We start from the raw sequence: 16,451 nt of genomic DNA, 5'->3' as shown, positions 1-16,451 counted from the left end.
TTAAAGAGATTGATGAACTACTAGAATGTAAAAAGGGAACAACTTAAAAAAAAGATTAAAAAAGAAAGAAAGAAACACGAACACTCCCCACCCCACCACTACCACCCCTCATGATTGACAAGCTGTGACTGTTTGATGGACATGTACAAAATTAGGCACGTTGAGGCTGAATCACATGTGGGCAAATATGCATGAGTCAGGGCGCTTTGAATAGTGATTATAAGACATTTCCCGGCACTGGTCATATTCTTTGTGACGCGAACCTGGCTGCAGTCTAAAGCGTTACTCCTTTCTTCTTATTCTTTCATCCTTGAGTACTATAACTTGTCCGAGGAGAGCGAGAGAGAGTCGGTAAAAGCGCGCCATTAACTTGCACCGGTGCGTATCGGTGTGTGACATCCCTCACCCAACTAACACCAACTAAAGGGCCGTTGAGCTTTTACCGGGTCCGTGATCGCTGATGCCCGAGAAAAAGGCTGTTTGTGTCAATCAAACCGAGCCCCAACCCACCCCTCCTTCCTCTTCTATCTCCCACCTCCCTCTCTCTCTCTCTCTCCCTCCCTAGCTCGCCTCCACTCGTGTAGGCGCTTTTAAACCGCGGCGTTTACGCGCGGCAGCCAGTCGTTTACGGGCACCTCCTGCGTCTACGGATATCTGCCGGCTAATCTTCACCTTAATAAGCTGAGATAACGGGACAAGTGAGCATAGCTCGTACCGAGAGAGGAGACAGCGGGTGGAGACAGAGTAAGAGAGAGCGAAGAATGATGAAAGAGGGGAGGAGAGCGGATCATTCCGGCTGGCCGCCCCTACTGCTCTAGTGGAGGGGAGAGAGAGAGCGAGAGAGGGAGAGAAGGAGAGAGAGAGAGCGAGAGATGGCACAACGCCTCAGCATCCGAAACACACGGGAGTGGTACGCCACCGACACCGGAGCTCTGGACTCATCCGAAGCAGCGTCGCACACTCACCGCTCCCCTCTCCACGCACGGCGGTGCCTCGTGCTCGGTTAAAGGTAAGTGGGCGAATCGGTTCTTCACATAAAGTCCAGCTTGAGAAAGCGGATTGGAAAACTCTTTTATTGCCTGCTGTTAAGTTTGAGTTAGCCTTTTTTTATTCGATCTGCCTGAATCTGTGGTGCGTGTCGCCTCTTTTTTTTTTTTTTTTTTTTTTTTCTTTCTGAAGAGGTATTGTTGTCTCCGTGGGTCCAACAGACGCAAGACTAAATTTGTGTGTTTTTTCTCCCACCCTCTTCAGGCTTCATAATATAGTTAGAAAAACTACACTGTTAATCTAAAGCTTCTTTTTTGTCTTTCGGATTTTAAAGAAAGGTCGCAGATAAAATATCACCAATTATAAACCATCAACAGTTATTTTGTGACAAACACCAAAATTTCCTTCTTTTTTTTTTAGCTAAAAACTGCAGTTTTGAAAAATTCAAAGCTGCACAAACTTTTTGTTTCATATTAAACTTGACAAAATGTGCAAAACGAGCTGTTTCCTATTCTGTTTTTCTTACTAACGACAACGGCGCTTTAAGTTATTAAAAAGGGGGCGAAAACTTCCACATGAGGCGTCCAACTGTCCATGTTAATCCAATTCCAGCGCCCTCCTGTGGTTCCAACAGTGGGGCACATGTATGCATAGAGTAACAGGTTCAATCAGCTCAACCATGCCGTTGAGAAACTCACCTGTCCCTAAGTTATAGGCGCTTCTTTATCCGCCTCTTACGCTCCGTTTCTAAGAGTCTCCTCCGCATTTTTCACGCGTGTGTAACTTTTGAACACATTTATCAGAGCTACTACTCCCAATTCAAGTTAGGATGACATACATTTTTTCAAGTAAGTCATACAACTATCTTCTTCATGTTGGCGTAGAGATAAAAAGAATACATTTTCACATCATCCCATTTCATTTCCTGGTGTTACATTTAAAGCCCCCTTCCTCTGAAACCTTCTTGTTTCTCGTGTTCACTAAATGCGAGGAACACAGTAGGGTGGAGAACATGAGGAAAGACTATTGATATTCAAAGAGACAGAAGGAGAGAAGAAGAAGGGTGCAAAATGACAGAACTTGGATTGGATGATGGGGGGGGGAGAAAGAGTAAGAGATGCTGTGGGATCTTTTTCTCTCCCTGGCTCCCGGCAAATACATTAAGATGCTAATCCTGGTCTTTTTTGTCTCTTTCTATAATTCATTGCATTTTTTTTCCCTCTCTGCTCTTTTTCTCTGTCTCTCTTATTCTTACGCTTTTCTCCCGCTCTTCATTTCCTCTGTACTGTCATGGACTCCCCCCAGATTAGTGCTCCTGGCAAAAGGATTCCGACTCTAATTTTGTGGTATTTCAGATGATTAGGCTCAGAAATAGGACAGAGGTGCACAGAGTTTGGCGCAATTAGATGTATTCTCAGCGGAACTTTATAGGAGTGATTAGTTGAGCCCATATCCACCTCCCCGCACAGCCATATTAACACACAACCAGCTGTTGTTTATTCGCGGGGATTGACTTTTGTGTTGTGTCTGTGCTTTTTTAACTGTGATGTTATTTGTGTGTGTGTGTGTGCCAGAGGTTGGCTAAGCCCTAAGGATGTGAGTTGTTTTCAATCAGCACAGTAGTTACCAGCTGTGCCCTCACATTCCCCAGGGTGGCACAACCAAGGTACACACACACCCGCAAGCAGGCACGCAGAGAACTAATGCATACTATTCAACCTTGCCTGGCAAATTCACTCTTTCTTCTTTTCTCCTTGTCCCCTTTCCCTGCAGATATTAATCATCGCCCACCTCCATCTGTGCACGTGATTCCACTGCGAGGACTGGGAGTCGAGCACCTCGGCTGCTTTGCTTCAATCAAGACCTTTGTTCCCTGACATCCGGCACAGCTCCCTTATCCGACTGCCATGGTGACATGACACACACCTGAGTGGCTTTGTGGGTTTGCTCCTGTCTCACGCCTAGTCAATCGCTCGGGTTTCCAGAAACGCTCTGTCTCCTGGACTTGCTCGCTAGACTTCAACAAACTACAAAAGACGTCACTTCTTCCTGCGCACGACCCCTCAACAGGTTGCAATGACTGTGGCCGTCCGATTCCGCCGCCATTTACGAAGGCTCTTGCTCCTACTGGCCTCCTGCTGTCTCGTCTCCCTGCTCCTCTCTGCCTATTTTCTCTTTACGAACTCCTCCCCTTCCATGCAGCTCGGACAATCCCCTGAGCCCGCCTGCTCCCAGCCGCTCTCCATGTCCCCTTATCGTCAGCTCCCGTACCCCTACCCTCCCAACCCTCCTCACACACATGTCTACACTGACCAAGTAGTTCTGGTGCTGGTGGAGTCCCAGTACTCCCAGCTTGGCCAAGACATTGTAACTATACTGGAGTCGGCACATTTCCAGTTCCGTATGGAGATTGCTTCAGGAAAGGGCGACCTTCCGCCACTTACAGAAAAGGGCCGTGGACGATTTTCGCTCATCATTTATGAGAATCTGTTAAAGTATGCAAATGCAGACACGTGGAACAGACAGCTGTTGCATCAGTACTGTACTGAGTATAGAGTGGGCATCATTGGCTTCTATCGCTCCACGGAAAACTCCCCATCTACTCTCAAACTGCGAGGCCTACCGCTGGTGCTTAGGACCAACCAGGCGCTTTGGGACTGCTGTGTGGTCTCTAGTTCACCTCTTCTCCACCTTACCAAACCCGGGACAGATCGAGGACCTTTACCGGGTGAAGACTGGACCTCATTCTCCTCTAATCACTCCACATACCAGGCGGTGCTGCACGCACGGGCTAAGGAGGGTGGAGGCGCAGGCAGCGGAGATAATTCAGGGCCTGGGTTCAGTCAAGGCCTCCAGGCCACAGTGGTACAGGACATGGGACTATACGATGGGGTGAGGAGAGTGCTTTTTGGCCAGGGACTGGCCTACTGGCTCCACAGACTCATCCTGGTGGATGCCATTTCCTACCTCACAGACAGGAAGCTTACTTTGGGTCTGGACCGGCACATACTGGTGGATATAGATGACATTTTTGTGGGGAAAGAAGGGACACGCATGAATGCCAAGGATGTGAAGGTATGATGGTGCTGGGGCGTGCGTGTGTCTGTGGGATAATGTGCATTAGAGAGAGAAAGATAGGGATAAGGAGGATGAATTCATGTCGGGTCAGTTGAGTTGGATTAGATTTTTCATTCTGGTATCAACTTCTAAAAACAGTAATTGATGGCAGTGCAGCGGTGGAGATAAGGAGGTTTTGCCGATTGCACTGTAAGTCACCTCAACAGAAGATTGTTCCAGGAGAGTATTTTAGAGGATTTTTTTTTTTTTTTTGAGCTCGGGCATGAGTGCTTTGAGGAGATATTTGGAGGAGCTTTTGTATGTGTGTAAGGTCCCTGTGTGTTTGTGTATCAAGTGCATATTTGTTGGGGTACAACGAGAGGGTATTCTCAAATGGAGATTTAGCCAAAAGAGGCCATTTAAAGGAACAAAGATGTGGTGTGAAAGGGGGAAACAGGAGGGGTAAGAGAGAGAGGGGGAGAGAGAGAAAGAGAGGTAGTGAATGAGCCAGTCAAAAGATGAATGGCATTTATTCCTCTTTTCCCACGTTCCTCCTCTTAGGAAAACTAAAGGAGAGTCAGCCGTGCAGCCTGCCTCTCAGGACAGCTATTGTTTCAAAACACACGCTTGCATGAACAAACACACACACACACACACACACACACACACACAAATATGCAGATAAAGAGCCGTGCACCTATGTGATGTATGCGTGGCAAAGTAAAATATTTCCAAAGACTTAAAATCTTGAGTGAATGTAATATTTATGAGAGAAAAAGTATTTCATGTTTGCTGGAGGGTGGATAAATCTCCCCAGCAGGAGGAATTTTGTTTGAAATCATTGGTCACATTCTCCCAGTGCGTTCTCGCTCCGAGAGGTTCAAGCAAAATAAATTGTGTTTTGGGGGGTTTTCATGTATGGCAGTGTGTCTGTCTGTGCGACTGTCGGAGGTGTTTGTGTGTGCATGTCGGGGGAGGACTCTAAGGAAGGTGAGATTTATGCTGCTATGTGGTTACGTGCATGAGCTAAGAAGAGAAGAGTCTGCTCATCACCCTGCAGTCACAGGATACATATACGTGATATAGAAATGTGTGTGTTTGTGGTTGGTTGCTTCCTGAATCACTGCTTTAGATTAGAATGTCACTTTCACCTGTCCTGTCAGGCACTGACAAAAAAAATGAGGCACCTGTCCGTGGCGGAAATTTGGGCCGGAGATGAGAGGAATGGAGAAAAAGCAGGAATGCAGTGTGTGGCGAAGTGGAGAGGAATTCCACCCTTGAATATAAAAAGGATGCTTCTATCCAAAAAGGATAAAAGAGTGCATATTCACGCACGGTCACACACATGTACCTCCACGCACCGACGCGGGCACACTCTCGCACACATTGCTGAGCGCATGCGCGTTCACAAAATGAACACACAAATGCTCCCTAGTTGGAGTTTTCATTTTAAGTCTGCCTGACTCTTCAGCTTTGTAGCATAAATATACATGAGGATGAACCAGTGCCATAACAGAAGGGCAGGGAGATGCGCACGGAGTAAGCGATGGAGAGGAGGAGATGGATAGATAGAGAGAGATAGGATCTGGAAAAAAAAAGAGGGAGGGATGCCATTTGAAACACATTACCTCCATATTTCGACTCGTCTCTCTCGACTTCAGGATAGCTGGCAATTGCAGACAGGAAAGCTCAAGGAAAAAATCAAAAAGGAAAATAGTTTGAGGGCGGGAGGGGGGAGGTAGAGAAAGTTGGAGCGCTGCGCCCAAGGGAAGAGCTAGCAGCTAACTTTGCATTTTCAGAGAAACAAAATGCTGAAGGGAAATGAGAAATCAGAAGGGAGGAAGTAAGGCAGCAGGAATATGATGATTTGTAGCAGCTGTCCCCTCAGAGACGGACAGCCTCGGGTGGAGTTGTCAGATTACAGTATGAGTAAGGCAACTTACCACATGCACCAGCAGCCACAACATTAAAACCACTGACAAATAAGCGAACTTTAATCACGTCGTCACAATGCCACGTTTTTGCTGGGAAACCTTGGGTGTTGACATTCAGCAGCAGCGGCCTACCCCAGCGGGGGTAAAGTGCCCACTGCAAAAAGTGGTCCAGTTGAAAAATGACAAAAAAGAAAAAACACAAAGGTGTTGAGCCAGCCAGCAAAAATCGACGGAGCATCTGCAGAATGAGCCAGAACAATCCCGACTGACAGAGGCAAACCTGCTCTTATGTGTCGAAGCCATTTTTTTGGAGGCGATATTAGGTGATGTTAGGGCTTTAACATTCACAATGACGTGACCCACCCATTCATTTCCCCTGTTTTCTGCTACGTCTGTCACGGTGCAGCGACTGAGTAGTAAAAGCTGTTGCTTAGATTTCAGATGGGCTCTTAAAAACAAGCCTGTCCCTTCGAGCAGGATGTCACTGAAAAGCTGTTGAAAGGGATGACTCATATTAGATGACCCTGTGCGTAATATACATCTGGCTTTGTGTGAAGGTGACAGCTGAAAAAGATGAACACTAGCGGAATTCGGCGAAATTATTTTAATCACAAAAGCGAGCTGTCTGCCAAGGTCTGATGGAGATAGCTTTATGGAGTAAAATATGTAAATTGTTGTTGATTCAATTTGGGTCAGAAGTGACCGACTGATGACCGTGATGATATTAAAGGCCGCTTTTATCTCCCATAATCAAGCGCTTCGAAGGTCTGTCCAAGCATTTTTTTCATATTTCATAATGGTTTAATTCAACCATGTGACATCTGACATATGATATAAAAAAAATAAAAGAAAGATACCACAATAACTACTTTTGAAGGACAAATACAATCCTCCCCGGTGCTTTGAAAGCAGCTTATGTTCAACATCGCAGCAAAGTATGTAACACGGAATGTTATCGACCAATTAGTGGAACAAGATGTTTGCAGGAGCAGTGCTCGAAATCCTTTTTTACCTCTGCAGAGCCAACATTCAGTCTCATGTTCTCTCAGAGAGGAGACTGGAGTGAGACAGAGAGAGAGAGACCAATTAAAATGCCACCCTCCTTCTCTCTGCACTCTTCATTAGTCTCACCCCACGAGTTCATCTGGTGACAAACAATACCTACACCCCCCCCTTTCTGTCTGCACACACACTTACACACACAGCTGTATTTCCTCTATTAAAATGATTCACAGGGAGGCACCCCACGGATGACATTTCTCAAAATGAGGAATGATGCCAGTCAAAAGCTCCCATCAATGATACTTGTGCCAGTGGTTGTGTTTTTTAATTCATGCGTGTAGGTTTTCTCCTCTCCTCCGCCTCAGAGTGGTCCTGAGGGAGGTGTCAGATCCTCATCTTCAGATCTCTCTTTATCACCTCCACCTTTCCGCCCTTCCACCTCCTCCTCCTCCACACACCTTCCTCCTCGCCTGAGTCATTGATCACTATCTCTGGCCTATCTGTATTCCTCTCTAAGCCTCTCTCTCGACTCCCTTCTCGTTCTCTTCCTCTCCGAGGTGTTTTCTGTAGTGGCATCATCAAGTTTAGACGAGACACTCGTGTAAACATGCATCTTGCTTGTGGATTCAGAAGCCATGACATGCACACTCTTTCAGAACACGGGGCTGCAGTCATCTGAAAAAGATTTTTTTGGATTGTTGTGTTTGCAGGAAGAAAACAAAAGCCTCCCTGATTTGCAGGGTTTCCTCCATGTTGTATAACCTCTCCCCCCATATTCCTATGCATATATATTCAATTGTCCAGCGCTAGACATCATATCTCAGTCATCATATCTGAGGAAATTGCCCACAGTTTACCATTTTTATATGTACCCCCAGTCCACATCTTGCACTCGTAAGAAACAAATAGTTGAGTAAATAAGAATAAATTGTGTTTACGGAAACAGAACAATTCCTTTTTGCCATTTTCATTATTTTTTTTTAATTTAGTGAGTCAAATAGTTGCCACTTTCATGTGGCCTAATAAACCGTAAAGTACCATTTTGTCTGTAAGATTGAATAGAAGGCCCGGTTTTTGCAGCGTTCCCTGACACAGGGCCGAAAACAATGCGCTGCACGCAGGTTTGAAATAGATGTCTGAGCTAAAGTCTTTTATTTTAAAATATCCTTATAATCGCTTTGATTTAACCTTAAATTGAAAACAAAAATGGCATTACACAAAATGAGCAATATACAGATTTCAGTGAAGGTTTTTGGCTTAGTTGTCTCTAATTTATTGTGCAATCCTATTTCGAGTTAATCTTTAGACCCAATTAAGTATGATGCACATTTGCAACTTAAGTCAATCAAACTAAGCTCTTTCCATATCCGTTTACCAGTTTGCCAAATGCTGTTACGTAACTAATGAATTAAAAAAGACATAAACAGTGGATGAAAGATTAAACAACAAAAAAAAAAATCAGTGCAGAGCCAAGGAAATTCGAGAAAGACAATTGATTAGGGTCTTTTGTTACAACAGGCACACAAAGCTCTTTGTTTTTGTCTGTGCTACAATCATTTAAAGCACGCACCCTTTAGGTAAATGACAACGTTGCAGGTGGGAAAGAAGAAAAAGAAATTATATAGAGGATGCCAGAGGAGAGCGGGATAATGCTTCCAGCATGATGCATCCTGACATCTGCTCTCACTCATCCCCCCGATCAGGGCGAGAGAAATGATCACAGCCAGCCCTGCAGAGAACTTTTACAGATATGCTATTAGGGAAATGAAATTGCAAGATTAAATTGTCTTTATTTAATTATTTTTTTAAGACAGTCACCACTGTTGTAAAAAGTACTGCAAAGAAAGCATTTACCTATTTAAAAAAAACATATATATATATATGTATATATATCTTTATAGCTCATTTTGTTTAATTAACAGTTGTTGTCAGTGCTCTAGTTTTACTCCAATTAAACTCTAAGAATGTGGCCGTGGGCCATGTATTTTCTCCCACAAAATGAGGCAGGTTTTGCAGTCACTGCAATCACTGAAACTCAAACTCCTTGAGGGGCTGCCAAGTAGAATTTAGCGTGAGTATGGCGATGCCAAAGCAATCACAAGTACCTTGGAAACATAAATGCAAGTGAATAGATGATTTAGTAAAAATGCTTCAATATAATAGGCTACACTGACTTGAATCTGACAAGTGAGCGTGGAAGTGGAATAGGGACGGGAAGAGTGAGCGAAGGGAAGGCTGGCATTAACTAGTGCGGTTTTCTTTCTGCTCATCAAATAGAGATGCCTGACCTAGTTAAATCTGCTGGTCTAGTGTTAACATTACACGCACATACAGTGTAGGCACAAAGCACTCATGTAGATGAATCGAGAACTTTGACCTGCTTTGTTTTCGCAAAGAAATTAAAACTCGATAAGTGTTCCTCTCTTGTTTGTTGTTTCTCTCGCCTTCGAATTTACTTGCGCGTAAAAAAAATTCTACTTAAAATAAGTTATTTTATAATTGCTCTTATTATTTTAGATATCCCAGTGAGCCTTAGAGCTGTGGAAAGGAAAAGGAACGGGGGAAAAAGAAGCAGTGCAAATGCAAGAATGACAGAATGGGGATATGGTGAAGAGGTGGTTGCTGTAAAGGGTTTTTGAAAGGCAGTGAGTGCCAGCTGTCCAGATGCCTGTCTCCCATCTGTTTGAACCCCAACATCTAGCTGGCAACTCTTCCTGCACACACACATGAAAGTACACGCACCGACGCACACTGCCACTCGCACATACACAGAAACAACTGGCATCGCTTCTGACACTAGCAGTGTTAGGAAGCAGTGGGATTGGGCACAGAAATTAGGGCTATTGCTCGACCGCTAATCCCAGTGTGTGCGTTTACCTTCATCGCTCGGATTGGAAGGATCTCTCGCGCCCTGCATGGTCCTGCCTCCCAACTCTCACTTTGCCTACCACAAAGAATCACTTTTGGCCAGTTTCAGAACTATTCTCAGGATCCAGCAGACACTCGGGCTCTGTTTTTTTCAGCTCCCCTAAGAAAACCAGCACGAGGAGACGTCTCTGTCCCTCAGAGAGACAGAATTAGTTTGAATTCAAGAAGTGAACTCCCTTTATTATTATTATTTTATTTATTGCTCACCATGTACCCACGCTTCTCCCTGCTCATACCTGCACATTCTTTAGTGGTTCCATAAACTCTGAGAAGCTGGGTCTAATTTGAAGGCAGTAAACAGCAATCATTCACCGAGCGCAGTGGGTTCTTTTTTTGTTTGGTTTTTTTCCGATTAGTCTTTGCTTTGTTTTGTTTTGCTATCACCGAGGCATTAACAAAACACTCTGTCTTCTTTGTTTCTTTTCAGCTTTCTTTATTAATTTCCCACCAAAATGTAGCTTTTGAATGGATTTGGAAAGCCACTCGAGAACTGACGCACGGTTGAGAACCCTATCTCAGTTAGCAATTTGTTGCCGGTAAAGGTTTTTTTTGTAATTGCCGAGTGTTTTGAAAAAAATACAAACACCTCCCTGTCAGTTGCTTCTCTGATGTTTACAATGTGAGAGTTGGCTCCTGAATAGCAGCGTCTTTGATGCAACAATTTGTCAACATCACATTGTCCCTTTCACAGCGCTGCATGTCAGAATAATCCTTTTCAGGAGCACTCAAATTAGAATCCCCCCAAAAATGGAACATCAACAAGAAAAAAAGAGTTTAAAAACATATTCTGCTAATAAAAGTATGTGACGAGTCAGAAATGGGAGGAAAATATTTAGTGAGACACAGGTTTACCCTTATGTGGGTCTAATCTTTCAGAGGACCTGCATGTAAATGGGTTTCAAAAGCAAAGGAGAAGATAGGTTCTGTTTTACTTCCCTCTAGATAAGAAAAAACCATGAGATCCTAAAGTATCTGCACACAAAACTGTCCTTGAGGTTTCTACAGCGGTAAAACACAAGACGAGGAATGGAAGGCAGTCGGGTCATCACGCTTCAGTCTCCACCTCTTACCAGACGTGACCCCTTCAGGCCTCCAGAGCAGAGGGATAAAGTCCCAAAAATCCATACGATGAAACAGAGATGCCATGATACTGACTTTCATAGCCAAACATGCTAAAAGCAGCAAACATTTTCTTTGTGACTCTTCTGTTTCCTCTGTGGATGTTTGGTAACAGAATACAAATGAGACGTTCAAACTAATATACCGCACACTTGGACACACACCTACGCCGACTCTCACAGTTATCTACGCACGCGTTAATAATACATTTTGACCAAGTGCATCAGGCAGTGTAGATTGAGTTACCATGCAAAGCACTCAGCTACAAACTTAATTTAATTCTTAAGTCTTTCTATCCACACGTTGGCTCGCGTGTGCATGTGTGCGTAAGATATAGAGGATGTCATAGCAGAGTAGACAGGGGATCAGATTAGGGAATTGTGCACATCTGTCAGCATGCAGCCATCTTCAGCACCATTAGATTAGAGTTAATGAAGACACTCCACGCATGTGTCTGTGTATTTGTTGGTTTGAGAGACACACTCGGGAGGAAAGAAGAGAGGGGAAAACGGAGAGCGTGAGTGGGGAAGACTGCCTGGAACCAATTCCTTGCTCTCAGTTCAGCTGTGCTCAGGTCTCGTAAATCACCGAGGGTTCCTGGGGATCGATTAAAAGCGGCATGACAAAGATTGGTAGTGGAGATGTGGAGCTTATAGCCCAACAGAAAGACCCAGCAGACTGAGATATAAAGAGAATTACAGGAGTTTTATGTATAAACAAAATATTTGCGGGCGCAAACGGCGAGGAAGTGCAACGATAGCAAGAAGAGTGTGAGAGCGTCAGAGAGGGAGCAGGGGTAGAGGGCTATAGAAAGGGAGAGTGAGCGCTCTTTCCTCCATGGTGCTTTAGCCTTCCTTTCAAATTAGAGCAGCCCTGTCTCCTGAGAATGTGACATTTTCACGGCGCAAGCGAGGGAGAGATGGAGGTTGAGAGAAGGGTGGGAGGGGTGGAAGACAAATGGGGAAGGGGGGCAGAGAGGCAGCTGCAGGTTCTCACAAGTGGGAAGATGGAAAAATAGAAGGAGAAAGGGAGACAGAGAGAGGCAGCAGGGATATTCAGGGTTTCACTTGGTAATGTTAGGGATGGATGGAAACAGTGATCAGAAGGGAGGAGACTGTGTGTGTGTGTGTGTGTGTGTGTGTGTGTGTGTGTGTGTAGTGGGGTGGGGGTATTAGTCCACCCTCCAGAGGCTACTAATGCACTGACCTTCATTAACTTGCATTACTGTCGGTGTGTGTGTGTGTGCGGAGTGTGCGACTCTCTTTAGTTAACACTCATTACAGAGTCTTTGTTTAAAGGCCAGTAAACTAATGAAGTCATTAAATAAGTGAGGAAAATCCCGATTCGAGCATTGAAACTAGAGATTGCAGAAACTTTAAGTACGGGAATGGAAGACTTGTGCGCATAGAAAACAAAAGAGGAGACTTTAATAATGAGACACAGTGCAAGAGCACATTGGTGACTGCTTCCATTGAGCAGCCATAGTTTAAGCACTCACGCGAGCACACGGCCATCCTGGCAGCTGTCGAAGGAACAACTGCTCACTTAAATATACATCAAAGAAACACAAGATCTAAAAGCAATTTGTATGTGTAGACTCAAGCTGGGGAGAAATAAACTTAGCATATTGCGTTTATTTTGAATCTATCTATCTGTCTGTCTGGCTGTCTATCTGTGTTTACAGGCTCTCCTTGATACTCAGAAGCAGCTTCGTTCTCAGATCTCCAACTTTACCTTTAATCTGGGCTTCTCTGGGAAGTTCTACCACACAGGTGTGTTTTCTTATGTTTTTCTATCTAAACTGTGCAAAATACTTTAAATATGATGAATACTGTATGTATACATATTTAAGAGAATCAAATAAAATAGAATAGGATAGCCTTAATTGTCATTGTACATGTACAATGAAACTGTGGATGCTCCACACCAACTATTCCTCCCTCCACCCAACCGGTCGCGGCAGATGGCCGCCCCTCCCTGAGCCTGTTTCCGCTGGAGGTTTTCTCCTGTTGAAAGGGAGTTTTTCCATACATGAATCAACATGACACAAATACATCTTTATAGTTTAATTAATATTCCACTAAGGTGACACTAAGAAAGGGAACTTATTGCAGAGAAGTATAAACTACACTGTTTTGGTACAGTTAGCAGCTGCAGTGAACCAACGAATACAAACCCTTTCATCACCATTTTAAGACTTGGACACCAAATAGTTTGGTGTTTTTATGATAAGCCTTAGTGACTTTATAAAGAATACTGCAAAAATGTAGGCATAATGTGTTCAGTCACATAGAAGAAATGTGAAGGATTTATTTGATTTATTTGAAACTTCAAATGAATGCGAAATGATGCATGTGTAACTATATGCATCGGAACACAGAAAACAATCTCAGAACATACCACCAAGTACTGTGTAGTCCACTAAAATCACACTACTTACATTTAGCAATTACTTTATTAGGTACGCCTGTTCAACTACTCGCTAATGCAAATATCTAATCAGCCAATCATATGTCAGTAACTCAAAGCATTTAGCCATGTAGACATGGTCAAGACAGCATGCTGAAGTTCAAACTGAGCATCAGAATATGGAAGAAAGACAACTGAATGTGGATCTCAGTGCAGCAGAACACCTTTGGGATGTCGTGGCGGGGGAAATTTGAATGAGCAGCTGACAGCAGGACGCAGTTGCTGTCGTGTCAGCACGAAGCAAAATCTCTGAGGAATATTTCCAGCGCTTTCCTGAATCTATGCCACAAACAGTTCTTAAGGCAATAGAGGGTCCAACCCAGTACTAGCAAGGTGTAACTAATAAAGTGACCAGTGGGTGTATATGTATAGTATATCCTTGTGTCTAATTAGCAGTGACATGGCATGTAGCTGTGACTATTGAGAACATGTGTTTATTTTTGCGAGCGCTGACAGTGTGTTGCTGGCCTTGCTCTTTCAAAAATATTTGAAATAAGTTTGAAGTAATTTGACTGAGAACACTAATGCAATACTGGACAGTATTCAGGAAAGTGAGAGATGAAGGGTACTGACACACAAAAGTACACACTGTTTTAACAAGCTGTGACATTCAAATGCGTCAACACACTAACAAATATTTTTAGCGTTGAAAAACGAATAGCAGTGAAGCACGTGTAAAATAACAGCAGTGTGCACAAAAATAATGAGAAAGCCTAATGTCGGTGGGGAAATGCATTACTGATTTGGGAACTGCGTTAAGAACAGTGAGAATGACGTTTCTGGTGTGAGAGTTGCACCAAAGCGATTTAGAAAAACTGTAATTTTCGAAATTATGGCCATAGTTAGAGACCATCAATCAGAATATGCATTTGGGAACAGCTACCATATAATTTTCAAGTAGCTGGCGTGTGACGAATACACCTCAGTTTCTTAGTTTGATCCACGCATGACAGGTCACACCTGTTTGCAAAGCACCAGGATGGTAACAGGCTTTAGGATGGGACTAACCAACAGAACAGGGTAGCTACATCCATCTTTTTCATACAGACTATTTTTTTACAGGCGTGTTAGCTGGAATAACGTGACCCACATGGTTCTAATTATAATTATAGTGTGCATATGTTATCACATCATCACTAAAACCAATATATGTTATATAATAGCTTTAAATTTAAAGTTGCACAGTAACACATTTAACACATTTATGAGGTTATGACATACTGCATTGGATCCTCCGCTGCCTTCTGGCTCCAAGGACGGTGCTTATTGATTTTCTACTTAAATTGTCTAAATCTGCAGTAAGAGAATGAAGGTGTGGGATTCACTGGAAAAGAAAAATCGAGGTGAGGCTGAACATGATTATAATTAGAAGAAATCTGATGCAGAATGGAACACATCTCCATCGCATCTGTTATTGCTATGGCATCACTTTTCATCACCATGGTATCGGACCACCGTATTTAGCAACACAACCTTAAGACAACTGGGTTGCATAGTGATTCTTATCTAACCCTACACCAGCAGGAAGCTAGCAGTCATGTGGACGTAATCTGAATCTGCTTGTTGTTGTAAGGTGCTTAATGCTTTATTTCTCCTTTTGCCCTGTTCTGTTTGTGCGTTTTTGTGCACGTAGGCACAGCGGAGGAGGACGAGGGAGACGATCTGCTACTGAAGTATGTAGATGAGTTCTGGTGGTTCCCCCACATGTGGAGCCACATGCAGCCTCACCTCTTCCACAATGAGTCCTCACTGCTGGAGCAGATGGTCCTCAACAAAGAGTTTGCTCTGGTGAGATGGATGGGCAAGCATGCACACATATTTCTTTCACCGTCTCTGTCAGTGTGGTTTTCGTCTTGCGGGTCCTTGATCATGCGAATTTCCCAAGACTGCACTTTTTTCAAGGGCATCTATGGCGGCGTGTGGGGCTGAAAATGAAGCCGTTGAAAAACTGCAGTTCCCTGAGTGGCCACATGAGGATGGCTTCAAAAGCGAGTCAGTCCCCAAAGATTATTCCCGTGATAAATTGCTCAGCTTTAGAGCACATGTAAACATTTTTACAGCCACTTTTGGTCCCTATAGATAATTTCCCTTTTTATGCCAACTTTGCAGGGAATTACATTTTTATAAGTCACCAGTTTGAATTGCATTCATGCTTAAAGTCATGCAATAATAAAGGTGTGTCTGGATTTAGTGAATTGGAGTCATTAAAATTGATCCCTCGACTGTATTTGAGGTTTTGGTGCCTTTTTCATATTGTGATTTGACATCAAACATGATAATATATTCAATGTAAACTGTGCTATTTTTTGTTTGATGATATATTTACAAATGTTTGGGGAGATTACACTTCCTGCTAAACAAATTAGTTGCATATGGGCATGTTTTAACAGACTGAGACTTGGTTGGGGCGCAGCAGCGAAGGAACAATTTTGCTTCCGACAGACAAATAAAATGTAATATCCCTGCTGGGAATGATGCACTTATTTTAAAAGACACCTGAGTCCTATTTAATGTCTCCTGGTTAATCTGAAGCCCTCAAGGTTGAGTGCTTTTTGTTGCTCTGCACTGCTTTATTTTGTCTGCTTTGTTAGTACCTGTGTATGTGTTTGTGTTTGCGTGAGCGAGCAAAAGATGATTTGTATGACCGTGCTGGAATTCGGTGTCACACACGCGAGACAACGAGGAGGGGTTGGTTCATGCTGTTGAAGGTGAGCGTGAACATAAAGTCTGATCACTAGCCTCTGCTGTACACACACACACATGCACGCTTCCCTCCTTCATCCCCTTTGGCCGCCGATGCTTAGCTTTGACAGTGTGTGTAGGTGTGTGTCAGAGCAAAGGACAACACCATCAGTCTTCGGGATGCACCCGGCAACCATCCACCCTCACACACACACGTACACATGCTCGTACAAACTATATATTTTTTTTAATTTCCAACCCGAAGGCCAGCAT

General features: G+C 43.7%; 1 protein-coding gene and 1 long non-coding RNA gene across 3 annotated transcripts in view; one reads left to right on the top strand and one right to left on the bottom strand.

The window, feature by feature from the left end:
- LOC112847114 (uncharacterized) overlaps positions 1-16,451 on the bottom strand; it is a 35,865-nt gene that overhangs the window by 17,657 nt on the left and 1,757 nt on the right. The gene's annotated exons all lie outside the window — the stretch shown is intronic.
- ndst3 (N-deacetylase/N-sulfotransferase (heparan glucosaminyl) 3) overlaps positions 568-16,451 on the top strand; it is a 47,356-nt gene continuing 31,472 nt past the window's right edge. Inside the window, exons 1-4 of one of the 2 annotated variants that reach the window (XM_003454233.5) lie at positions 568-1,009; positions 2,761-4,062; positions 12,712-12,799; positions 15,130-15,284. In XM_003454233.5, the coding sequence (XP_003454281.2) occupies positions 3,064-4,062; positions 12,712-12,799; positions 15,130-15,284 (1,242 nt within the window). In that variant the 5' untranslated portion in view covers positions 568-1,009; positions 2,761-3,063. The remainder of the gene's footprint in view (positions 1,010-2,760; positions 4,063-12,711; positions 12,800-15,129; positions 15,285-16,451) is intronic. The other variant, XM_005458741.4, reaches the window with a different exon arrangement.

Source organism: Oreochromis niloticus, linkage group LG6, assembly GCF_001858045.2.
Source record: "Oreochromis niloticus isolate F11D_XX linkage group LG6, O_niloticus_UMD_NMBU, whole genome shotgun sequence".
Classification (NCBI taxonomy): Eukaryota; Metazoa; Chordata; class Actinopteri; order Cichliformes; family Cichlidae; genus Oreochromis; species Oreochromis niloticus.
Note: the sequence above shows the minus strand (reverse complement) of the source record. Positions and strands in the feature narration are given on the sequence as shown.